Below are 26,286 nucleotides of genomic sequence, written 5' to 3' on the forward strand. Positions count from 1 at the left end.
AGCTGCTAAATAAATGCTTGTTCTGGTCTCATCCAAATACTAAAGGAAAAAATAAAATAAAATAAAAAAACAATGTCTGGCATGCGTTCAAAGGCCCAGTAGCACGTCAGTAAAAAGACTCAATTGACGAAAATGTAATAGCACCTTTCCTCTTTTAACAAAAATAAAGCAGAAACTCATCGCTTTTTTGGCAGACGAACAAAAAGCCTGCCCATACAACCGGTCCCAAAACCACAGGCTGAAACCCTGACAAAGCTTTGGCAGAAGTGCACCCGAGTGAGACGTCCTTTTCTGAAGCGTCCCTCCACCAAACGCAGGCTTCAGCCTCTCTTTTTGGATGCATTGAAGAGGAAACCACTTTTTTTTTTTTGGTGTGACGTTATCACATAGCGACTCCTGCAGAAGTTAAATCAATGCCTTTCCCCACACATCTCAAAAGGTAGGAAGGTGCCCTCCTTTGCCCTTCCGACATCAGTTTTAATACGCTAGGGTAGAATACACGTGCTCTGCTGATGAGGGGTTTTGGCACATGCTGACATCCCATTAACTCCAATATCACGCTAATAGACAGTAGCAGCCAAGAAGCGTTACTTGAAATCTTTAAGCAGAGAGAATAAGCCCAAATCACTCCTAAATACACCAGCAGCATAATAAACTTGGTTAGGGGCAGGAAAAAAAAGGCAAGAAACAACCAACACATAGCGAGGACCATATGTTTTGCTCTTTAGAATTAAATGACAACATATAAAAGGGGGGAAAAAATCTAAAATCCAGCTGTCCCGAAGCAGCAGATTAGAAGGGGAATTCTGCAGACAGCCACATCTAATTGCAATTTCTATCATGGCACTTCGGATGAAGAGAGACTGAGAGCAAATAGGAGACAGATGAATTAATACTCTTAAAAAGAAAAAAAAAAAGAAATAATGGTTAAAGTAACTAAACAAAGTCCTACTGCAAAAATCAACAGTATTTCCTCTCCTGGTCCCACACCATGGGGACGAACCTGCCGCAGTCTGTAGCAGGATACTCAGCAAAAGCACTCAGCAGCCCAAAAGGCATAAAGCGTTATTACCAGATGTTGCTACCGATTTAATTCCGAGCAGAGAAGCTCGTTGACAAGGCAGGCGTACAGTAAATCAGTAGAGAAGTTTCCCGTTTTATACGTGCATGTGTGCGCATATGCACACGACTTGCATTTGTTCTCATGGCTGCCGTGCAGAAGAAATTAAGAAGTCTAACTTTGAAATTTATAGTAAAACATCAAAGGAAATATTAAGAAAAAAAATTATTTAAGAGCCTAAATGATAGCAGGATTGAGAGGATGAAGCAGTTGGTCTATAAAAACAAATCACGCTGAACTACCTCCACAGTCTTATTTTCTCCTGATTGAATTACAAAATTAGTCAATGAAGGCTGCAATATATTTGGGCTTAGTAAAATATTTGATAGCATCTCAGGAAAAAAAAAAAACCTTACTTGAAAAATTAATTTAAATTGGCTTGGATATGAGCTCTGCCATACACCAGTGTTAATATTAACAGTAAATTTTGCTTTCTCAGCTAGAGGCAGTCTCGGTGCCCACAAAACCTCCCCAACATGAAGGGCAGAGGGTGGGGTGAATGCCGAGTGAGGGGCTGCAAAAACGGGGCATGGGTCCAGCAAGGGTTCTGCTGGGGAGCTTCGCCACCAGGGTTGGTGTCACGTCTGGTTTTATCCGGTATCTTTAGTAATTCTTTGGAAATGAAGCATATCCTGTGAATTAGCTAAGCTGTGTATACGTGTCATTTGGAGAGTGGGGGTGCGAGCTGCATAATTGCTGAAAGCACCCACTGATGGGGGCAGCAAGCAGCAGAGCAAGGAGGATTCCTGCGCCATTGCTCTGCTGCTTGCCCATCAGCCGAGTGGCACTGCAGGTACAGAAATGACATAGGTAGCACATTCCTGAGCCAGTGCACGCAGCCACAAGTAAGAAAGCAAAGACCAAAACGTCCAAAACATTAAAGAAAACCAAATTTTGATGCTGGAGACCTCACCCTGAGGGCTCCTGTGTGCATCAGCCCCATACCCACAAGCATCACTCTTGCAACAAGTGATGCTCACACCAAGCCACCTCTCCTGAGTCTGGCCCCAGAGCATCTTCAGTGACAGCACAGAGCAGCCCAAGCCCACACACAGCAGGATGCTGCATTTCACATGGCTGCCTCACAGCTGCCAGCAGCCAGCCAGACAAGACAGCAAAACCACCATGCCCAGGCATCCCCAAGCCACTGCAGCCTCCCCGCACAGGGAGAAGCACAAGAACCTACTGAAAATCCAAATGGAAAAAAAAAATCGATTAAGGAAACTGAATATTGATCCTAGGTTGTTGTTGCCTAAAAATCATGGAGTTTTTCTTTCCTTTTTGCACTATCAGACATTTCTCCTTCGTGAAAAAATCATAGCTCAATAGGTCGGACCACGCTCATTATCATACCCTGCAAAAACGAGGAAAAGACCGCGTTGTTGTTAGGAGCACTTTGAAGGAAGAAATTCTCTGCTTGTTGGCACAGACCTGGTAACTGTGGGAAATTCCTGCTCTGCTTTCCTTTCTCCGGATCGGGACTGGAGCCCCGTGGGAGCACGGCAACCCCTGGGCCAGATCCAGGAGCATCCCTGCTGGCTCCCTGCCTTTAAATAAAAGCCACCAGCAGGTGCAGAGGTGCCGAGGGGCTCCCAAGCAGGAGCATGGTTGCAAGGAGAAGGGGCAGAAAACAGCCCAGAGGGTCGGATCTCCGCAGCACATCTCAGCCCAAGGACAGCAGCAGCTTCACCTGCCTCCCAAGCGCTGGCTCCACTTAGCGTAATGATTATTAAGCCCTGTCAGCAGATATGAAACCAATGGATGCCGCTCCACAGGCAGGCGCTTAGAAAGCCGCCGAGACGCCCCTGCTTACAGGTTTTCGTTATCCATCTGGAAAATTGCAGATGTCACAAGAGCTTTTAGAGCATCAAGATGAAATCGTCTTGTCAGCAGCAAAAAGGGGCCGGTTCCCTCGTGCCGATCCCAGCAGCTGCCTCGGTGCCGCAGGCTGGTGCTGGTGCCGCGGCAGGACACTGATCCTGCTGGTGCCACCGAGCTCCTACCCCCCAAATCTCACACTACAGGAAAGCAGGGTGAAGGAAAACAGTATTTTTCCCCTTGTACTTATTCAAAGCCTCTTTCTTGCTGATTGCACGAGGCTGGGAAAAACTTGCAGCTTGCTGGGGACGAAGCATGTGCTTGGTTAGAGAAGATGGTGATGCAGGGTCCTGGCACCGGCTCCTGTTGTAGGCGGTTCAGGTCAAACGAGAAGCAAGCCAAAGAGCTTTTAATCCAAAATCCATGTAGATCCATCCATTCTCTCTGCCACAATTGTATGGTTTTGTCAACTTCTGTGGCTTTGGAAGCTGCTAAACTGCTTTGGCTCAGGTGGCTTTGAAGGCAGGTGTTGCAAACCCACGTTGCCAAAAGCTGCTCCTCTCAACGGGACTCTGGTCAAAATCAACTTTTTCCCTTTCCGCAGGAAAACCTCTCGCTGGTCACAAGGCGAGGTCTTTCAGCAGGATCAGACTGCACCCAGCAAAGCCACAAATCCACCCCAGTGCCAGCACATGTAGGGTGCTGGGCTGCAGAGCATCAGGCCAGATGAACCAGGGCCTTCAAGTATGGCTGGTGATTCTTGCAGGCGCTGGGCAAAGCAAAGAAAATGAAGAAAAATTGTTCTGTAGCTAGTGGGAGCCAAAAGATAGGGGCAGCAACGGAGCCACAGGATGCAGAAGATGACCATGATGAACATCAGACAACCACCATGATGAACACCAGCTCCAGGCTCTTCTCACACCTCAGGTCTGGGATCAGAGGGGAAATCCTGCAGCTGCTGCCCTCCTGAGCACTCTGAAGGCTGGTGATCCACCACGGGGCTCCAGGGCCAGCAGCAGCTGGGCACGGAGCAAGCGAAGGTGTCCACAAAAGGTCAGGGAAAAGAGCTTGTGGGAACTTAACAAGAAGGCGGCTCAGGGCTTCCTGGGTCACAGAAAACTGCTGAGCTGATTTTTATTTTTTTTTTTTAAAACTGCTTTTAGTAGCTGCCTGAAATAGATATTTTGGTTTTGTAAAAGTAACTGAAATAGATGCTAGCTGATGGCTGGTCAGCACACTTTACAATTCCTTTATAAATAGGTTATTAATGCTTCTGGGAGTGGGAATAACTCTTATTTCTGGGTCTAAATAATTGCTGACCTTCTAATTTCTGCTGCAGGCTTTTTGGTGCATCTCCCCAGCCTCCGTCAAGGGTGATTCCCTGCTCCGGCAGGCAGCACCAGCCCATCTTCCAAAGCCTTCACCAGAATAACAAAACCTGGGAAAGGGGCTGTGAACACTGAAAGGGGCAGGAGAGCCTTGGTTGAGATGAGATGCAGGAGCCTTGTCACAGCCCCCTGGGGAGGTGGCATCTCTCCAAGGTTTGTCGAGGAGCCCAGGGCCATCATGACACAGCTGCACCAGTTACCAGAGGCACGCTGAGCAGACCGAGGCACCTACTGGCTGGGGAGAGCTTCATGCTTTATCACCTTGAAGCCACCAAATAAATAAATAAATAGCACAGCTTGCACTTCAGCAGAGAATAAACAGGCATTTATAGAAAGAAGCCCCAGTGAAACCACATGCCCTTTCAATCCACTTCCCAGGCAAATAAAACCAAGCAATATTGAGTGCGAGAAGTACATCAAGGGGCTTTTAAAACAAATAGGAGGGATACCAACAAGGAAAGGCTCCAACCTGAGACACGGGAGGGGGGGGAGAGTAGGGGCAAGGAGCTCTGGTTGCACAACCAGGTCACAGAAAGCAACAGCAATCGGTTCCAATTTCCAGTTCATTTGCACAGCTCAGTGCGCATGCCTGAGCTACCATGGTTAGACGTGACTTTTAATGTATGGTTGCTTCTCTCCCAGTTCTGTGCTGGCACTACTTTGTTCTTCCTTCCTCCTCCTGCTACATGACAGGAGGATGCTCTCCCAGGAGGTTGAAATGAAAGGGGCCCGACCACAGACTTCCAAGCACCTAACCCTTAAAGTCGAGCCTCTTTGAGCTGCACAGCATTTTCATTCCTATACAGCTGCAAACTAATAATCAGGGAAAAACAACTAGTGCGTGATTATCGCCGGACTCGGCCAAGGCAATGCAGGTCAGCATTAAGCCTCATCTGCAAGGTAGGTCATGTCTCTTGTATATTATTTTCCTCCCTCTTCAAAGCTGCAGCGATAATTGCATGCCGAAGGAGGAAAGCAAAAAAAAAAAAAATAGAAACAAAAAAACAAATCAACAAAAGCAAAAAGCCAAGCATCCGATCTATCTTTGCAGGAGCAGGTCCTCTTGAATCAGAACCCTGGAATTGTTCTGCAATCGACTCAGCGGACAGTTACCATCTGTTTATGGAAAAAAATGTTAATAACCCCCAATCATAATCAAATAGGCAACCACTTTACTTTAAGTACCTATTAACTAATGCTAAATTACAATGGAACAGCTCTGCAAGTACTTCTGACATCCACATGCACATCAGCAGTGCCAGCACTTTGATCAGGGCTATTAGAACAGATACCGAGTGAACCGAGCATGGTGCGATTCCTGAAACATCACACAAAGTGTGGGCAGTGTTTATTTACTGGTCTTTCTTTTCTCCCCCTACCTCCTTGGTTTTTTTTCAGAAAGAAAATACATAGATGCACTTGCACAGACGTACACACCACCGACCACAGCAGACCCCATGACAGACCCTTCCCATGTGATTTGCTTTTCTGTCCCAGGATGAGCATCTATAATAGATTCCCTGGTGCCCAGGAAGGCTCAAGGTATTTCCATCAGTGGAGCATCACCCGAGTGGTCATTCTTTATTCAGCTCCTTATTTCCATGGTGCCTGTAAAAATTAGATTTCTAAATTCTTCCTCCCTCTCCTCTGGGTGGAAGGGGCCAGGAGATCTAAAAACTGCTACAGACAGAGAGGAAAAAGCAGGAGAGCTGCACACATACTTGCACGTGCAGACACAGTGTGAACACACCTTATTTCTTCAGGAAATCAGATTAAAAAGCAATATATTCTTTGCTATCTGTAACAACTCTGAACCATTAGCTAGCACCGCCTCCACCAAGGAGGAAACCTCATTTAGGAAATATAAGAAGTTTTTAATCACAGAGCCTGGAAAACAGTTCATCTCAGCAAAACAAGTACTCTCATCTCTGGATTTTTTTTCTAGCTTCTTTCTCTCCATCTCTCTGCAAACACTTTTTTTTTTTAAAAAAAAAAAAAAAAAAAAGGTTTTGCAGCACCAGGAATACATCACACAAATATGCATGAGCACACTCTCTTTATCCCTAGATACTTGCAAATGTAACAGGAAATAGGCAAAAGCAGCGTATATTTTAGTCCATCAACCTAAGCATTTATATGGCCTCCATCACTGTGCCATCCGAACATTTTGTTAGTCCCAGGACTTCTCTCTGCCGTTGTTATTGTTTTATGAAATTTCATTTTTGTTAGTCCCAGGACTTGCGTGTGGCTTTTTTTTATTGTATTATGAAATTTCATTTCCTGTCATCTGCTGGGGTGCTATTTCAACGGGAAGACTTGGGTTTATGAGGCTCCCGCTTACAAGGCTGACCCCAAAAGGTGAGGTGTAAAACCTTCCAGTGGGAGCTCTGGACACGGAGATGGAGAAACAATGAGCGAGTGCAGGATGCTGCTGGCCTCCTTCTTCCCAGCTCTTTCACAAGAGGAGCTTTGTGTGCCCCTCTCCTGCCACCTCCACCACCCTACCAGGTGGTCCCACACCCCCTTTGCCTACAGGAGCCACTTCACCCATCCCTATCCATGGGATGTAGGCAGGGGGCTCCGAGGGCGTGCTACCAGCCAGAAGGGGATGAGTGTGGGCACACCATCCTCTCCCTGTCCTCCTCCAGTACATATGCCCTGGAATGGTGATCTCCTTTTTCCACCCAGGACCAGCCCAGGGATGCTCGCCAACCTCACAGGGTCTCCAGCCCATCAGCCCAAGCACACCTCTCTCAGCAGGCCACAAACCATCTGCTGAACATTCGGCGATGCAGAAGGGAAAAGATGTGCTCAGAGAGGCTCATGAGGTACTTTGGGTAACGTGTCCAACACGAGCACACGATGTTCTGCGTCCCTGACAAAAACAACAGGGAAAAACCTGCTCCTGCAGGCCTGCCAAGCTGGGATTTCAACAACAAGTGGCAACGTATCAGCTGGCTGGGAACAGCTCCTGATTCAGGGAGTGATGCACTTTCCCACAGAGACTCGGGGTTTGGTGTTTTCTGTTTTTTTTTTTTTTTCTCTTAATCCGTGATAACATGTTGGATGCCACACATGATGGCTCCTGCCCAGGAATTAATGGATAACGAGTGACCCAGAGGAAAATGCCAGCTAAAAGAGATTTGGAAGTTGTTGCTGACTGCATTGTGTCCAGTATGAGGTGTCACACTGAGGTAAGACCTGTACACAAGACCCTGGGAAAAGAGCTCAGGACCACTCGGTAAAGTCATCTGATGGTTTGATAGGATCACAGAAAGGTTTGGGTGGGAAGGGACCTTAAAGACCATCCAGTTCCAAACCCCTGCCATGGAAAGGAAAAACAAGGTTCTAGGCTCATGGACCAGTTGGCCAGCAAGGAAAGAACGTTTAGAAATTAGGTTTTTTAGAAATTACATTCAGGAAAAAGTGGAGGAGACTGTGACATTTGTTGAGGGGGTGAGAACTCTACCAGCTGCCAGGGCAGGCCACAGCCAGGGTACTGCCAAGCATCTCAGCCACTGCAAGGCAATGGAAGAGTGGCACGCATGGTGTGGATAAAATGCTGAGCTTTTCTAGCAAGTTTGTTGCAAGGGAGGAAGATGCAGGCTAGAGATGTAAAGCCTTGTGGCACGGCAGTTGACATTGGCCCCATAGCAAAAGAAAAAGGCAGAAACGACACTAGAAAAAAAGCAGAAGGATCAGAGGAGGTAAAGCCATCTGTGAGGAAGACTGCTCACAGGCCAGGAGGATCTGCAGCCTCCAGCAGGGAGCAGAGTTTAGGTGGTATGATTAGGCTGCCTTAGCTTAGAGAGACAGAGATAACAAATTAAACACATCTTTAAAACCACAGAGATATCTCTGTAATGAGTCGCAGGTGCCATAGGCACCGGCAACATCATCAATAAAACTTTTAGGAACTCTGCAGAGCTGTGGTTTCACATAGGAGATGAAGAAATACAGCATAATGAAGAGGAAACGAGGCTTTTCTGGTTAAATGTGGGTTTTTTTCCTCACAAGGACTGCAACACACAGGTCCATCACAGCACACCCACTAACATGCATAGCCAAGCACCTCTGAACAAGCACCACATCTGTTCACGCAGACCGGTTATTCGCATCGTGTTCACTCCTCTTTGCTTGTTCCATTCGGGTCAGAAGTTACTTTCCCTTTTCATATTTGTATCCCTCAGCCCCATCAGTGGTAAATGCCCAACTGCTTTAGAAGTGTTCTGACAAATCCCACCAGAAGGCACATAACATCATCTCAGTTCTACAGATGGGGAATTAGAGCAGAGGCAGAGGTTAAGACAGCTAATTGACTACGGACACTGAGTCAGGCAGCAGAAGAGCTGGGAATTGATCCCAGGAACCATGTCTTCCATTCCTTTACTCCACCCACCAGTCAGTACACCCTACCAGATGGTTCCTATCATTGGACATATGGACTAAATATTGCTAAGTTGGTGTAGAAGATTTGCTATTTAATTAAAGTCCTGTCTTCCATCTCCATAGGATGCATAGGGGAAACTCCAGCCAGAATCCCATCTGGACCCACTCAGGATACGTCTCCTTAAAGCAAACAAAGCTCCAGGCAAGCACGAGAAACATTTCCAAACCTGTCAACCTGCCCTACAACGCAGACACCAGCAAGGCCAGGCAGCAGGCTGCGACTCGGGAGCCTTGGCAGCAGCTCGTGTTTGCCAGAGCCTGGCTTCAAAACAGCCCCTGCGTGAGCCACCGGCTGGGCTGGGAGGGCTCTGTCATGTGAAGGCTCCTCCTGCCTCCAGCGGGCACCACCAACGCTCCCACCTGGAGGCAGTGGGACGGTCACAAAAATCAGCTGGTAGCCAGTCATCGGCTTCCTTCTGCCACTAACACCAGCACCACACAGCAAAACGACACGGCTGCTAGCAGGAGTGAGAGGCCAGCTCTGCACAGCAAGCAGCAGAGGCCAACGTCACTTGACAAAAAAAAAAAAAAAAAACTCCTAAGTGGTTATTTTTAAGCAAACAAGGAAAGTTTCCAACAGAGAGACAACAGAAAGACCTTCTACATCACAAATGCAGGCCAGCATTTGTTTTCCTGACACGGACCTTACAAATTTATAGCAGCACGTTGGTTCCCACACACAAATCAGGTAGAGAATTGATGCACCTGTTTTTTCTAGAAGAAAACAAAATAATTTCACATCCTTCTGTTCCCCCTCCATGCCCTGCCCTCTGCACCCAGTACAACCAGAGCAAAAACCCTTCATCAGGGCCACAGAAAGAGATTTCATCCAAGCACATCCTCCTCTGAGAGCATCTCCATTAGCAAGTGGCTGCAGGGAGCAGCCAACGTTTTTCTGGACAGCCCATGGGTTCTTTTACAAAGAAAACACTGCCCAACATTAATACACGTGCACACACTTCTGAACAAGCCATAGTGCATACAGAGAACCACCAGCCCACATAACTCCACTGCTCTCTTGACAAAAGAAGAGGGCTGAACAACATCCTCAGGGCAATATCCTCTTTAGAAGGTTTGCACCGATATGGACAACGTAGGAATAAAGCCACAACACCTTTCCATGGGCGCTATAAGGACCTGGCAATCCTGGAAGGTGCCTCCTGCTCAAGGAAAGAGACTGCACGTACCTTTCATCCCAAACTTGGACCGCCGGCCATACTTGTTGATCATAATAAAGAGGACCACCAAGAGGACACAAGCAAAAGCTGCCAGCCCAACCGCTATGGAAACCTGGAAGGAAAAACCTGGAGTCAAGGCAGTGGAACTGGGGAGAGCAGACTGGATGTAGAGGTGCCTCCCTGCCTGTCTGTAGGCTCATACCATCTGCTGCAGCCCCACGGGCATCAGCTGTGGAGGAAAATACAACAAAAAGAGAGCCCTGATACAAACTGGAAGCATCATGGGCTGCACGGGATGCCTTTGTCAGCAGTGCTGGTCTGGCACCAGTTCTCCCAAGCCTCTCACCCCATGTACCTGCAGGGGAGGAGGACCTCTGCTCCAGTGCCTGGCCTCTCCCCTCACCATACATCATGAGCTGTCATTTGCGGTGTCCCTATCGGGCCTTGGTGTCACAATGCTAAAGCTATACTGACCTCAGCTTGGAATATGCAGGAGCAGCAGAATATTTAGAGCAATTCTCTCCATCCAGCCATCCCTCAGGACAAGGAACAGGGGGCAAAAAACATAACCACAAAAAAAGAGAACAGAAGAAAACAAGAACAACCTCCCCCCCCTAAAAAAAAAAAAAAAAAAAAACACTTTTTTTTTCCCCTAAAGCCTCCAACGTTTCCCTATTTATTCTAATTTATAGTGGTAAATATTTGTGCTATAGCAGTGTCCAAAGTCCTTCACTGGAACTGTGGTTCCAGTGTGTCAGTGAACAAGCAGAGAAAAGAAAACCTCCCTGCCCTACAGGGTTTACCAGCTCAGGCTTATTTTAATATTTATGAATATTTATTGCTTCAAGTCTTTGCTCGAGATGCTTTCATTACATTGATGTAAACAACAATTTCTTTGGCATTTGGCCAATTGTTCTCCTGTACTGCGTCTTGCATTGCATTTAAACTTCACTTCATTTTACAAAACTGTCTACTCTAATAGAAAATGTATCATTTAACCAAAAAAGTTATTTTATTGTGCAACATTTTTCCCTGCCCTTGATACATCAGCTAAGATATTTTTAAATTTTTCATTTTACCACACATTATTTTCATCCCCCAGATTGTTTTCTCTGCTTTATATTTAATAATCAGCGCACATTATTACCCTGATCCCACTGTTCAAAGCTTCCACTTCAGCTATAGGAGAGTTTCAGTTGGATGAGAACTGAAACCAAGGGGAATTGTGTTTTGCTCATTCTGTTAACACTTCATGGATTTCAATATCTTAAAACTTTCATATAGCTAGAACAATTATATAATGTGTTTTTTTCCAAACTTGTACACCTTTTTTTTTTTTTTCCTCTACCTGGATTCTGTAAAAGAAAGACAATGGTGAGATCTGATAAGCCATGGGTTTTCTTTCCTTTTTATTTTTGGCGTACCCTACAGAGCAGAAGGGAGGGCAAACTGGCATTGACAAATTTAAACCAAGCTAAATCCGAGTCTCTCACAGGGCTAAACTTAACAGTTCGATAATAGTGAAACACACGGCCGGCTGTTTGTTTGTTCTCTGGGTGCTACTTTCTCAGAGCACGAATTTCTGACCTGCCAGCAGCAGCTTCACAGGATGCCTGATTTTCAAAGGGCTGCCTGGTTCCACACTGCAGACCCAGGAGGCTCACATGGTTCACATCAGAACTTTGCTTGCCCGACACAAGCCATAAAATCCTTCTGATTGTTGGTTGTCTTGAATCACAAAGGAAGAGATTTTGCCTTGCAAACATCTCAGAACAGCAGAGGTCTGTAAATACTGAGCCGTCATTAACGAGAAATACATGCAGAGCAGTTCTGGTGAGAAGAGGACGGGACTCACCCCAAAAGTGTCCTCCTCTGGTTTGTGGGTCACAGTGATGGGTGGGGTGGGACTCACTTCGTAATCACCGACTGAAACCAAAACACCAAAGAGAGGATTCAGTGAGACTCCCACGGACACTCCAACCTTACAACTGAGAAACACTGGGGTTCCTGGTCCTCTAGGGTGGGTGGCCTCCCACTGAGCCATTTCCTAGAAATCTACTGGGTTAAGTAGGGCTAAAATACAGCAGGTTCAGCAGAATTTGGTCTAAAGAAACAATTACATGGATAGTTTTAGGAGGGGGAGAAAAAAAGGAAAAAATGCGTGGAGAAAACACAATGGGAATTCAGTCCCACTTCTCATCCTGCTCCATATTACACGGCACATTGAATGTGGGCCATGATACACAAGGTCCTTCTACAGGACCTCACTCACGGGAAGCAAACAGGACTCCGGAGACACCCCAGATGAACCCTCCAGTAATCTTGCTCATGTATGCAGAAGCCAGAGCTTTGTGTGACCTCAGCCTCAACTTGCTTTTGACTCACTAATTTTTCCTCCAGGAGCACATAAGAGGCAGAACAACAGGAGGGAAAGAAAATTAAAAACTCCCACAATCTTCCAAGTGCAAGGAGACACTTACTTGAGACAAAGTTGTCCGTGCTCTCTGTGGAAAGGACAAAGAGAGAAGCAACACAATTAGCAGCACAGCAAAGGGAGAGCAGCTTCATTCCCAGCCCCCCTCAGACACACTCTACCCACCCCAAGAGCCCAGGAAAACAAAACATTTCATTTTTTATCCTCTAGGACAACTGTAACTGGAAATTGCAGCAGACATGTCAGCAGAATATCCCAGGGGTCAGAACAGACTACACAGGGGCCTCAGGCTGAGACGGGAGAAGGATGCTACAGTGATGCCAAAACAGAGGACAATCAGCAGCACGTTGTGTGGGACTTCTGCTAAATGGCTCAGCTTCCAGCAAGCAAGCAAAGCTCAGCAGACACCTGTGCTCAGCTGGATGGAGGTGAGGGTAGAGGCAGATTTTGTCAGTCTTCACCCAGGGATAAAGTCCCACGGGGACAAGGACCAGCTCCCAGGGAGGACAGCCCAGCTCGGGGCAGGGGATTACAGGAGACCTTTCCTGGGCTCACTCAAAAGCCTCCTGAATCACTGCTGGAAGCTAATAATGTCTGTACTGGATATGTACAGAGGCAGTGTCTGTCCTAGAGCTGCCTCTTCCCCATGCCAGCCCCTTGTGTCAGCCACTTGACTGCTCCAGACTATTCAGTAAAGCCCCTTCAGCTCCGAAGACAGCTGAGGGCTCCGACGATGAGGTCTAAAGCTCCCAGTGACACTCAGTTTACATAGTATGAGAACAACGTCAGCTCTCAATTCACTTGCCCATGTAAGAAATTGAGCCTGATATTAACTGGAGTTTACACAGCTTTGCTGGAAGAGGGCTCCTGGAAGGATGAGAAAAAGCTCAGGCTGAAATACGGGTGAGGTTTGGAAGGGAAGCAGGAAGCAATCCCCAGGTGACAAATATGGCTTTCCAAAACAGGGGGAAAAGAACTGAAAAAAAATATTTGTGTGTCAAGTCAAGCAGAAACAACTTGTCTTGGCTTTTCCTAGCAAGAGAAATAATTAATTAGGAAGAAATACTTTATTTGGAGAATTCTTTTTTTTTTTTTTAATCTAACACAGACAGTCTAATCATAAAACATTCGCTGACTCTACATTTTCTTCTTTCCATTTTTCTTTGCTGGACTAAAACTCAGCGGAAACCCACAATATTTATTTTTTTTCCCCACTTATGCCTCCCTGTTTTTTGAAGCATAAAACATAACCAAGAAATTTCAGTCAACTTGACTTCTGTGAAAAGTTGCCAAAGAATTGAACATGCGTCAAGGGGGAGGTGGGCAGACCAACCTCTGTGGATTAAATAGGGAGATGGCAGCCTATGGTAGAGATGCCAATGACAACATGCAGTGAGATTTTTACTGGGAATGGCACAAGTTTGCCCTGGGAGCTACTGTCCTTGCTCCTAGAGCCGTGATAAGGCAGAGAGACAGGTTATGGAATAACATCTCCCATCCAGTTTGTAATAAAATATTTCTCTCCCAACCCAGGCAGCACAATCCAGCTTTGTACCAACTAGAGCTTGAACATCAGGGGGTTCTAAAAAAACACTGTCATGGGTTCTTTCTCCATGCTGATAAGCCTTCCAGGTCCTGCTTTCATTAAGCCTAATAACCCCATCCTGGATAGCTTTAGCAAAATTTTTGCATGTTTGAATAGCTATAGGCAATAAGCTTCCTGAATGAATCACAATAGGGAACCTTCAATTTGAGGCATTTTCTGGAGGAATCTACCTTCAAACGGGAAATAAGCGTCAGCTGCATTGAGTGTTAATGTCAGCTTTGGCAACGGATGGAGCAACGAACTTCAAGTAAAGTAAATTACAGCCTGGGTTGTGCTGACAGGGTCTACCAGGGTGAGGAACAGCCTGGGACTTTGGATCAAAAGAAATACGAGAAATGGGTCATTTCTTGCTGGAAGATGGTTCAGAGTCTGAAAGCACTCCACACCAACAACACATACAAGGTGTGGGTGACGATGCGCCAAGGGCAATGTTTTACTTATATTTCACACAAACAGATTCTCCCAGAGCCTCTGGCACAAGAGGTGCTTCAGACATTAACATGCCTTCCACAGCACGGCACGGCTCAGATCCGTTTCCAAAATCAGCTCTCCAGAACAGCAGATCTGCACCCTTTTCTAGAGGTCCAGCACCTACTTAGAGCTGTCCCCATTTCACAGATGGGGAAATGGAGTCACAAAGGTGGGACCTGGCAGAGCTGACACTGCAAACCCGTGCCTCACCTCACCCACCTACAGTTCATAAGCTGCTCTTCCTTCCCGACAGCAGGAAACATAAATAGGTTGGATAGCCATACAGGGCATCATCCTTGAGGCCTGAATATAAATTTTCCACTCCCATTCATATCAGCTCATTTGTTCAATTGTCAGATCTTCAAGGCAGAGATTTGGGTTTGCATTTATGATATTTGACCTGCGGGAAAATTCTGTGTACATATATGGTGTGATATAAATAATAAATGAGACTACCATTGGTATTTTTCTATATTTAGCAAACGTCCTATTTTGTTGGATTTTCTTGGGCTGCAGGGGCCAATTTAGAGCTGCCACTTTCTCATGGCATCATTCCTGAAGGCAGCAGCACACAGGGATCTTAACCCCATGGTGGCCAGCGTGATGCTGAAAAACCAGAGAGCAGACAAAAACCTTCCACGTTCCTACAGAGCAGACAAGTCGCCACAAGGTCTCCGCTGCCCCCCCAGAGCTGGATCTTCATGTCCTCAAATGCTTTTTTGCCTTTAAGCTGTAAGTCACTCGGGAGAGCACTGGGGCATTCCAAACAATTGGTTGAGAAATCCTAGCAAACTGATGCAAAGCAACTAATTGAGCTGTCGCCTTTTTTGTAGGCCTGTCAGCCTAGAATTGCTCGTGTCATATTTAGAAAGAAAACAATCCCGACAATGCTGCATCCAGCTACAATCATTTCTCAAATGCAAGCTAGAAGAAGAAAAAAAAAAAAAAAAGATCTGCATCACTTTAAAGGGGTTTCCTTTCTTTAGCTTATAACGACAGCCACATAGAAGAAAACTCTCTCTCCAAAAATTATCTTCTTATGGGTCCCCAGAGCTGATACAAAATCCAAAATAATTAACCAATCCTATACCCTTCTCCCGCTGAAATCCCTAAAGATCTTAAATATATATATTGCAGAATACGTTACAAAACACAAGCATCTAAACAAGTTAGTCTCTCGCCTCTCAGTGCAATTTGGACTGACTTCCATTAAAGCTCCAGATCAAATTCTTCCTCTTGATACAAGCAACAAAAAGTGGGATTTCCTGCTATTAAACTGCATTGCGAGCTCAATTCCTACACCAATCCACATCAGGCCTCATCGATATGTGGCTGATGAGAACCAGGACTCCCAACACAACCCCAGCTGGCAGGTTTCAGGTGAACCACGTTCTCGGGGTCAAAATCTTGCAGAAATGCTGAAAACTTGACAAAAGGTAAATTTATCCTGGTGCCTCTCCTGTTATATACGTCAGTTCTCATACTCCCAGCCAGATACCAGATTAGATACCTGCACCTCTGAACTTTCAATGGAGGCTGATTCTTCTTCACCAACTTTCTTAATTTTTGTATTGATCACCACATTAAAGAGTCACAACACCAAAGCACATTTTTGTAGGAGAACTGTACGGGTCAGAAGAGGTCTCCAGAGATCACCTCTTCCAGAGAAAGGCCACCTTGGGTTGGGTTGCCCAGGCCTTCTCTATTTAGGTGTCAGGATTACTAGTGGTACCATAATAAGATTGGTCCCATATTCAGATTGGGAAAAAAAAAAAAAAAAATGTAAAGAGATAAACTGAATATCCCACCTGGAAAAGGCTTTTCAAGGAAATGTCCCTTGATGGTTTGGTTGGCTGAACCCAGCTGGTTGGTGGCCACAATGGTGTAGTTGCCATTGTTGTAGTGAGTGGGCTTGTTGAAGAGCAGGCAACCCTCCGAGACCTCCCCTTGCTGGTAGAACTCCATGTGGATGATCTCCGTCTCCCGGAGGACCTGGCCGTTGTGCAGCCAGTGGAGGGTGGGAGCTGGATTCCCATGCACTGCGAACGCAATGCAGTGCTCCAGGTGCAGCACCGGCTCCTCCAGGGTTAGGATGCGGGGGGGATCTAGCAGAGAGAAACATGGCAGGCTCACAGCAACCCAACACCCACGTCAAGCCTCGTGCACGGGGGAAATTAAGATTATTGAATGTGAAGCCTCCAAAATCCCTTGTTCCTTTTATTGCTCCCATGGACGTCTGCAAAGAAGGAAGACTAAATCATGAGAACCACTCAACACTCCCCAGCAGGAGGATCTGAACCATAACCTTGGGCTTGCAAACGGGGTTACAAATTAAACACGGGGCTGGTCCCTTCACCAGACAAGAAATAATGAAGCTTGAAGCTGCCTGGTCCACATGCCTATCTATGGCTGCGCTCCTTCCCCCTGGGGATCAGAGGGAGGCAGCCTGTTCCATGGAGGACACCACCACATAGTGCCATCATGGTACACGTGTGTGAGGTGCCCATGGGGGATCTTCGGTCGCAACCAGCGCTTTTGGATTTCATAAGCTGTGGAAGCAAGTATCCCCCAGTGGCTGCCGGTCCTTGAGGGTTTCGACTGCCTGAATATCCCAAAGGAGTTCCCACCCGTCGAGCACCCTCCGGGGGTGTTTTAATTAAAGCGAGGAGAGTAGGACAGAGAGAAAAGCAGACACCACTTGCAATTTATTGCATATGCATCATCTCCCCCGACCACAGCCACCCCAACAGTTCAAATGCTGCTCTTCCACCACTTCTGAAACCCCAGTTATGACATCTACATACTAGGTCCTGAACCCCAAGACTAGCAAAGTATGGACCAGAAGAACAGAGTTTAGTGCAAAGAGCAAGGACACAGAGATGTAGGTCTTCCCTAAACCTCTCATTTACCTGAGAGCATCCAGCTGCAAAGGCAACCCACAAGGGAAAGCAGAAATCCACCAACTTTGACCCCATTTTTGGGAAAAAAGTCATGCGTTTTTCAACCAGTAAAGGTGGTAGAAGCAAGCAAGGTACAGACCTGGTGGGAGCAGAGCAAAATTCTCCCCCCAGCCACCCTGAACCACATAGCCATGTCCCAGCCACCTCGCTCCATTTGCGAGCCTAGATCTGCATGTGGCTTATTCACATCTTCCTGGCAAGGATGATTCAAAACAGGCATCCACCTACACACAGAAACCCAGATCTTTTTTGGCGTGAAATTGCAGCCTGAGTGATGGGTCTGGGCAACGAGAGCAGGGGTAGCAGAAACTGTCAGCAGCTTAGAGGATTACACGGGTGAAAATAGGCACTGGCATCGTGCTGTTTAAGATGGGGAGGAAAAGCAGCTAAAACGCAGTGCAAAAAACACCCGCCTGCTGACCTCTGAGCTGATGTCAACTTTAAATACCTCCATTCTTCAGTCCATCAATACTTACTGGGAGGCAGATGAAAGAAGAAAAGCATCTGCTCTCTTCTTTCCAATCCCCTCTGACTGCCCTGTCTTTCCAGGACCTCGTGGCTCCCGCACTGAACATGGACCACATGGGTTCACCGACACCCGCCAGAAGCACACGTGGTCTCCTCTGCCTAGCAGGGCTGGGGGATTGGGGGGGCAGGTTTCCAAACTATAGATTAAGGGCAAATGTTACAGACACAGCAACGTATAGTAAATCTCAGCTGCTTGAGAGCACAAAGCTGTGTAAACTTCCTCTTAAGGTCAGGTTTGTGTTAAGTTATATTAGAAAGCACACAGAAAGTTTCGCTACTTGCAGCTGAGAGTGAGCGGTGGAAATCTGACACGTGTGTGTTTACACGGCGCGTGCTGTTTAACTTTGTAGGAGCAGATCTAGGAAGAAGCAATAGCATCCCCGAAATTAGAGGCAAAATTTACACTGGCTTTAGCAAGGGTGACATTTAACCTCTCACACAGCATCAGGGTGAGCAACCCCGTGTTTGTAAAGAGAGCTTTAGCCCCTCTATATCTTTTCCTCAATCAGCTGGATCTGCCAAGGGACAGATGGCAAGACAACCATCACCAGCATGGTTCTGTGGATCCTGCCTGTGTAGTGCTCATTTCTGCAAGAAATTTTGCAGTGTACTGACCTTAAGAGAAACGTACAAGGACCCACCTCTGTGCTCTGCTCCTAGTTCTCATCCAAAAAAAACAGAGTACCACAGGTAGCAACTGGTTCACGTGGTTCTCAGAGCATCCCTCCCTCCAGCCTCTATCATCAAAGCCTTGCCACGGCTACTTACAGTAGACAGTGAGCAGCACGCTGGCATTGCTCATCCCCACCACGTTCTCAGCGATGCAGGTAAGCAGGAACCCGTTGTCCTCACTGGTGACATTCACCAAGGTCAGATTGATGGCGTGAACATTGGTCCAGTTGAGGTTGGTCTATGCATCACAGAGAAGCACAGGCAAAAATCAGCCGCTGGTGGCTTCTTTCCTCCCTGCTCCTGCTCCCAGGAGGTGAGGGTCCCAGTTTCCACATAAAATGCAAGAAGGGCTTGAAAATTCAAGGACAAGTAGGACCTGGGGGAGGTGAGGCATTTCCTCACCCGATTAAGTTCACCGTTATGTATGAGGAGCACTACTGAGAGGTGGAGAGCCATAGCGCTGTAGCATTGATAAACACAGCTTGTCTCTAGAACAGCTTGCTTAGCTGCCTGCTTCAGCTACAGCTATTGCAGACACCTCTGTAAACAGGTAGTTTCATTAGAGGAGACATGAATTAAGATTCAATTAGGGAGCACTGAGATATGAAGCTATCTCATGTTCACTTTCCTGTCGCACAGAGGGAAGTTTTTGCAATGCCCTTCAGACGCTTCCTAGGTTCTCATCTGGATAAGGTACAGCCCTCTATTTTCCTTTGGATGGGGCTGTTCCACATTTCCCACTGCGCTCTCCAACATCTACCTGAGCCTTTACACACATGGATGTGGAGATCCCCCAGCAGCACCGATGTCCCTCATCCCTTACCTGGTGCGTGTTGATGGAGTGGAGATCTGCCACCGTCCAGTCGACGTCGGGCAGCGGCGAGCCTGAGCCGTTGCAGGTGATGACAGCGTTCTCCCCTTCCCGCACCGTCAGGTTCACGTGGCTCACGCTGATCTCCGGGAGGTCTAGGAGGGCAGACACCAAGGTGCTTAGGTGCGGAGCAGCATTTGCTGCAGCTAGCTGTAGAACATGTACATGTGGACCCAAATCCTGCCAGGCTGTGTGCCAAATCAGCCCCCAGCACCTTGCAATAAGCAACAGGAGGCAATAGCATGGCCTTCTCCTACCAAGGGAAGGAGGGAGCATGGAGACATGAAATAGTGGGGACTCTGAAGAAACACCAGCTGAGCAGACCCTCCCATCAGACTCTAATCCAAAAGTTGTGCCCAATTCTGGTTGCCCATCCCCTCACACAACTGCCCTCCCTATCTATTTTAATTCCACCAAAGCTGATTTCAAGGGCAATCACTTTTGATGGCAAAGCTGCATGCACTGGGAGAGGACCCAAAGTGTCTCCACCCCTAGGGACATGGCACAGAGCACCCAACACTCCAGGCAAGGACAGCATTCCTCTGACTTGTAATAATCAAGAGATGACCAAGGATGCATCTTCATAATAACCACAGCTCTCCTAATAAAAGGCGCCCTTGTTCTTCCTTGGTTGTGGCTGCGATTCACTGATCTATGATGGCCCTGATTTATATGCTTTCTTTGCTTGCTGCCCCAACTACCAAATATCCTTGCAACATGAAACAAGACAGAGCTGGCTGCAAGAAGGGCAAGCAGCCCTTCCATCATCCATCCATCGTGCTGACCCAAAGACAGGACCCTCTGCATTCCCAAATCTTCACCCTGGTGTCCCCTCAAGTCTAATGCCACCACTGCTGGAGTCACCTCTCTTCCCATCCCTGATCCCTAAGTTGTTTGTTTTTGTTTTTTTTTCCCTCTCTAATCCTCACAGATTATTCTTCTGATTTGGGGAGGAAATTACAGTGCTCTCTCAAATCTTTTTAGTTCATCCCCATGCAGGCACGCTTTGGCCGGCTTCCAGAGCTTAGTAAAGGGACATCATGAACTTGGGAAAAAAATTAAAAAATAAAAAGTCACGCAAATCAAAATGCATGCTGTTTGTCTACTACTGCTGCAAAAAAACAAACCCAAATTCCTAGAACAAAGGTCAATAATCAAAGAAAGAAAACCTCTATTTTCCCTCCTTTTTTCATCCTGAGTTTGACAGCTGCTAGGGTATAGACAGTTTAATTGTTCTGTTGAAGGTACACGTCCTTCCCCTTACACTACAAGGAATGCTTTCCAGTAATAGCAACAGCAGAGCAAAAACTGATACCAGACAGGCAGCTGACGTGTGAACAAGGTGAGGGATAGCTATCGAACATGCCTCATGTTGCTCCTGGGGCCACTGGACTCTGTTAATCAGCAGGAAGCAGAAAGAGACACATGGTCACTCCTGCCTCATCCCTACAGACACGGGCTTGCAGTTGAAAAATTAAAGCAAGGAAAATGGATAAAGACATGTATTTCCTAGGAGTGTTTCCTCTTATCAATATGCCATTTCTAGGATTTGTTAGACAGAGGAAGAACAACAAGAAACCTATCAGTTCTCATGAGCACAGCATCACACGTTGTCGAGCAGTGCCATTATAGTGAAGGAAATCCCCCAAATCCTCTGATACCTTCAGGCACTCAAACAGCAGCCCCACGTTTACCCTGATACTCTATATTTAATCCACAAACCACTGTGATCAGCTTCAATCATCTTGTTCTTGACCACGTGGGGAGATATTATGGCATCAGCTTCCCTAAGTAAAGGGGTCAACTGGAAAGGGCAGAACAGGACAGGGCTCCCCCACAGCACGGGCTGCCCCTTACCGCACTGGGTGATGTTCATCTCCTGCAAAGGGATGACTGCTGTGTCCATGTTCATGCAGTAGAGCTCCTGGGACTGCAGGTTGGCCTCGCCCTTCTCCTGCCAGAGCTGGATCCAGCGGATGTCGCAGCTGCAGTTAAAGAGGTTCCTCTCTAGTCTCCTACGGGCAGAGAGAGAGAAACGACAGTGGGGTGGGGAAGGAGGACCAGGGAGATCTCCTGGCTCTGTGCTCCCCAAGGACAAAGGGCACCAGGGAGATGCTTCTGAGCTGATGGAGAAACTCCTCCGTGGGGTATTCTGGAGCACATGGTTCCCATCTCTCCTTGCTACAGAGAGATGGAGGTTGTGCATCCATGTGCTCACACACACTCCTCCCTGAACAAGGTTTTACATCTTCCAGGTCAACACACATGCACTCAACATCTTTCACTGCATGGACTGCACAGCCACAGCTCAGTCCCACAGTAACACCACCCCAACATCCCAGGCATCTCTCAGCAAAGGAGCAGGCAGCTTCACACCACCCTAAAATACTGATCCACATCCTAAAATCCTCCGTTGGTGGGGGGCCAGGACCCTGCTGGGGAAAGCACACCTTCGGCTGCACCAGCACTCAGCAAAGCTGGCAGTTTTTCTCCTTAGTAATGTGTACAAACAGAGCCTCCCAGGGCTCCAGGACATGAGCTAATGTGCAGGATATCATGCATTTTAATCAAATCAAACAGCTCTGCGCTGAGACCCTGCTGACCCGGCCGGGAGAAAAGGGAAAAAGCACTGCCTTTAATGTACTTCATTTAAAACACACTTATACGTTTTATATACGATGAATGTTTATTATTATCGATTTTCCAACCTATTAACCATTTCATTTACATTTTAAAGCCCTACGGCTCTCTGTGTAGATGCAAGGAGGATGGGTCCCAACAGGGGGGAGACCCCGGTGCTCGGCCAGGACAGAGCTACCAACCCAGGGGGCTGTCTCAGGAGAAAGCCTGGACAAAAGCCTGCCCCCCACATAACCACGAAGCAGAAAAAAAGCAGGGAGCAGAGGATTGAGCACTGAAAAGGTGAGCTCAGTCACCCCAGAAGAGAAGGGCTTCTCCAAACATCAATCCATTGCTCCACGTAGCGTTTGGATACCTCCCGTCAGACAAGGGGAAGCTGCTTTTCTGATCCGTTCCACACGTTACTGCAAAATTCATGCTTGCTTTTACAAAATTAATTCCACTGACTAACAGGATTTGGAAACAGCCTTCCAAACACGCGCAGCTGCTGTTGGGTCTGTAACGGCACTGCAAAAGCAGGAGGAGAAGGGAGCTTCTGTCAGCACCCAGGGCTGTTGAACTTTAATCCTAACGGTGTCAGGTTGATCCTCCTCGTAGAACAAGATGTCATCTGGTTTTTATTTTTAGAACAAACAGAGTTAAACTTCACTTCGCACCTTTTCCTTATTGCATTGCTTCCTTTTCACAAGCACCCAAACCTTCACAAGACAGGTACGAGGCCTAGACAAGAGACTTGAAGGCCAAAGCACCACATTTAAGAGGCCAGAGCAGATTGGCACAGCGATTTGGTGGGACCCAGCTGACAAGGCACTCTCTGCACACCACAATAGGTACAGTCAGTGCCTTGCACAGGCATCACAGCTTCATTGCAGCCCCAAATCCAGAGCCCACATTGTCTTGGGGACCCCACGTCAGTGCTGCCAGCAGGGCTGGATGCTGGGCAGGAGCAGGGGACAGAGCCCCACCATCACAGGACAGCACGTAAGCAAGCAAGAGCTCAGCTGATGTTGGATCAGGTGGCTGGACGTGTACCCAGGGCCAGGCAGTGAACAGGGGGAGCTCAGAGGCAGTGGGGGTGAAATTCTGCTCTGCTACAAATATCCTCACGAAACGAGGCTGCCGGGAGAGCCGCTGTCACAGCACTTAAGGGCAGCTCTGTAAGTAAGAGAAGGCAGCCTTCCCAGCCCATTGCTAATTCATGAGGGGCCATGAATTATACAGGAGGAGCGTGCTTCAGGGCAGAATTCACCCACGACCTGCCCCAGCACCAGTGATGTAACTCGCTCTAATCGAGGCCCCCACAGGGGCTTTTGCACAAATTAACTCCCATCACTGGCTGGACGTGCCAAGTGCCACCAGCTGCTGGCATGGCACCTCAATGTGAATGCACCATGGGCATCTAGATGTGCACATGGGTGTGCACCATTTTTCCTCTCACATACTTGCAAAAAGCACGCTTGAGGTGTGGGAGATGCCTTCCCTCCTTGCTTGGAGCCTTCCCTGCCACGATGGCTGGCTCTCCAGAGAGGTCTACAGGGATTTCAGTGCTCACTCTGCCCTGGACCTGCCCCCAAAAATGAACCCCCATCTTTCTTCTCAGCCCTCATCAGTATCCCTGCCTTGTGGCATGCATGGCTCATTAGGAGCTGCGGCCCCTTCCAGCCCTTTCTCCTGCAATTGCTCTAACACATTTGCTCTTTCCTGTTGCAGATTTAACAAAAGCTAAAAGCAAAGGCTGGTCACAGGCTGGGCTAATGAGCACACGACAGAAGTGAATGAGGATATAGCTCTCCTCAAAGAGCATGTTGGCAGGGCTTGAACCACTCAGTCACCCCCAGCCAGCTCGGTCACCTCCGTTCCAGCATACGACAGAAATGAGTAAAAGCATCCCCAGTGCCTGTGACCCTCTGCTTGCAGAGATAAGCACACCTCCCCTTCCCTGCAAAGAGGAGAAGCACCTCAAGGAGCTTCCACCACGTGCTGGAAGGCACCACCACCCGAAGCTGAGGGACTTCGCACACGAAGCAGGTTTTTTTTGAGCTCGGCAGCTAACAAAGACACACGCCCTCTCCCCTGTCTCATCAGCTAAAACAAAGCTGTCTGCAGCTAGAGCCTCTCGGAGGGCAGCAGAGATCGCTGCCACACTTGTGCTGTCTGTTTTGATTCACATAAAGCTGCTGCCGAGGTTTCGCACGCTCGCAATTAAAACGCTCTCCTACCTCGGGACTCAGCCTGCTTCCCCGAGCAGGAGAACCAAAGAGCGCCCAGCGGGGAGAGAGCAAAATCTATTTTCATTTTCCATTTCTATTTATTTCCCAGAGCCTGTGCTTCTCGTGGGGTGCAGCCAGACTTGTTGTTTCCAAAGCTCTGCCAGAAAGGGAAGGGCTCAGACAGGGAGCGATGCGCGGTGTCCGAAAACTGAATTAGCTAACGCTCAGAGCACGCGAGTACCAGCCATCCAGCTCTATTACCGTGACTGTTGGTGGCAATAAGTTTTTAAGCTAGAGGCACATTAAACGTTAAGTCAGGCTTATAACAGGGATGCTGCTGTGCCCCATCCCTACCAAAGCCTCTTGCTGTAGCGTTGCAAAAACCTTCTGCAAGGCTTGCTGGCGGGGACTGCTCGTGTTAGAAATGGTCCAGGCAGAGCAGGGAGATGTTCAGGACTATGGGGTTTCAGACAACCAAGGAGGTAATTGGATCCAGAGTCTTAGGTCTTTCCGGGAAGGAATTTCTTGAAATGTCAGCCTTAAGCTCTCAGAGGACATGACAAAGGAAGCCAAGGACATGACAGAGGAAGCCAGCTGTGACTCGTGGATAAGAAAGGCTCTAAGCCCGATGTTTATGAGCTGTTGCAAGTGTCAGACACTTCCCCGCGCACACGGAGCTTCAGGCTTCGCAGAGCTGTGTACACACTGGCTTCAGCCCTGCTGGTCAAGGTCAGTCCGTGCCGTGGGAATTGGGGCTGGAGTTACTGGAAACCATTCCAAGCCCCGCTTCTGGCCAGGAGGAGGAAGAGATAATATCCTTTGGAAGTGTGCCTCATTTTTGCCATCCTTTCTTCGGTGAGTCAGCAGGGGACAAGTTCAGCTCTGTTCAACAAGAAAAACTCTGTTTTAAATTGTTATCTTTCCTTGCTTGAGAATCCTCAAAGGCAGCCTAGAGGCTGTTTTGAGCCCCAGGTTTCCAGCCACCTGCTCCTCTCATGGCATGGCACAATCTTCACGTGGCAGGAACTTCATGTTAGCCTTCTACTCTCGCCTCCACAAGGGGCTTTGTCCAGTTGCACATTCCCTGGCACTTTCCATGTCACACAGCTGTGGCTCTTCTCCCAGCACCCTGCTGGAGACGATCCTCCCATCACTTCCCTTCCCACCCTCTCTGAGCTGCACACTGAGGTTTGGCCTCCGCTGAAGTCCTGGGCCACGTGTTCCATCTCCCTCCCAAATTCTGGAAGCCTCCTTGGAGCTCACCATGCCAAGAAGCTGTCTTCTACTCACCCATCTTCTGCATTGCTAAAAAAATAAAATACAATAAAATATGATATTTCTACTTTTGCACATCCTTTACCAATTTCTCTCCAGCTTGGGGATCCATTTATCCTCATTAGCAGCTGTAGCACTCAGGACCACATCCACTCCACGAGAAAAAACATTTCTTTACCTTAATTCCCAGCATCTTTACGTGAATGATTATTCAAAGTGTGTAGCTCAAGCTACAGCTCTGCGAGGTCTTCTCTGCAAAGCTCAGCAGTTTCCTGGCCCTGGCAAGGATGCTGCAAGCACATCTCCAAGCCACATTACCACCAGCTGAAACCTTCCTCTTCTTTCCTGCTCTAGGAACCAGCATCACCACATTATCCTGGTTGTTACCTGTGCTCATGTGGAAGGAGGGCCCCTGGGGACACGGAGCCCAGAGGGAAGACGTGATGGGAACTAGCAGTGACAAAGCAATTCTCCTGAACACCGCCGACCCGACCAGGCTGTGGCTCCTGCTCAGCAGCAGCAGGCTCTAAGCCCGTACCTCTAAGCTGATCACTTGAGCCCGTGCCAGGGGGTGGCGTGCCAAGAAGCCTGTCAGAGCACGATGGCAGGAGACGTCCAGACGGGTTGGGCGCTGCCAAGCCTCTTCAAAGGAAATGCTGACACCAC

At 47.8% G+C, this 26,286-nt stretch overlaps 1 protein-coding gene across 11 annotated transcripts in view; it reads right to left on the minus strand.

The window, feature by feature from the left end:
- NTRK3 (neurotrophic receptor tyrosine kinase 3) overlaps window positions 1-26,286 on the minus strand; it is a 195,263-nt gene that overhangs the window by 123,373 nt on the left and 45,604 nt on the right. For all 11 annotated transcript variants that reach the window (XM_068695400.1, XM_068695401.1, XM_068695402.1 and 8 more), the window contains 7 exons: window positions 21,353-21,510; window positions 19,448-19,590; window positions 18,721-18,862; window positions 16,273-16,569; window positions 12,434-12,457; window positions 11,809-11,879; window positions 9,963-10,065 (listed from right to left, as the gene is read on the minus strand). In XM_068695400.1, coding sequence (XP_068551501.1) covers window positions 9,963-10,065; window positions 11,809-11,879; window positions 12,434-12,457; window positions 16,273-16,569; window positions 18,721-18,862; window positions 19,448-19,590; window positions 21,353-21,510 — 938 coding nt within the window. The remainder of the gene's footprint in view (window positions 1-9,962; window positions 10,066-11,808; window positions 11,880-12,433; window positions 12,458-16,272; window positions 16,570-18,720; window positions 18,863-19,447; window positions 19,591-21,352; window positions 21,511-26,286) is intronic.

Source organism: Anas acuta, chromosome 12 (assembly GCF_963932015.1).
Source record: "Anas acuta chromosome 12, bAnaAcu1.1, whole genome shotgun sequence".
Classification (NCBI taxonomy): Eukaryota; Metazoa; Chordata; class Aves; order Anseriformes; family Anatidae; genus Anas; species Anas acuta.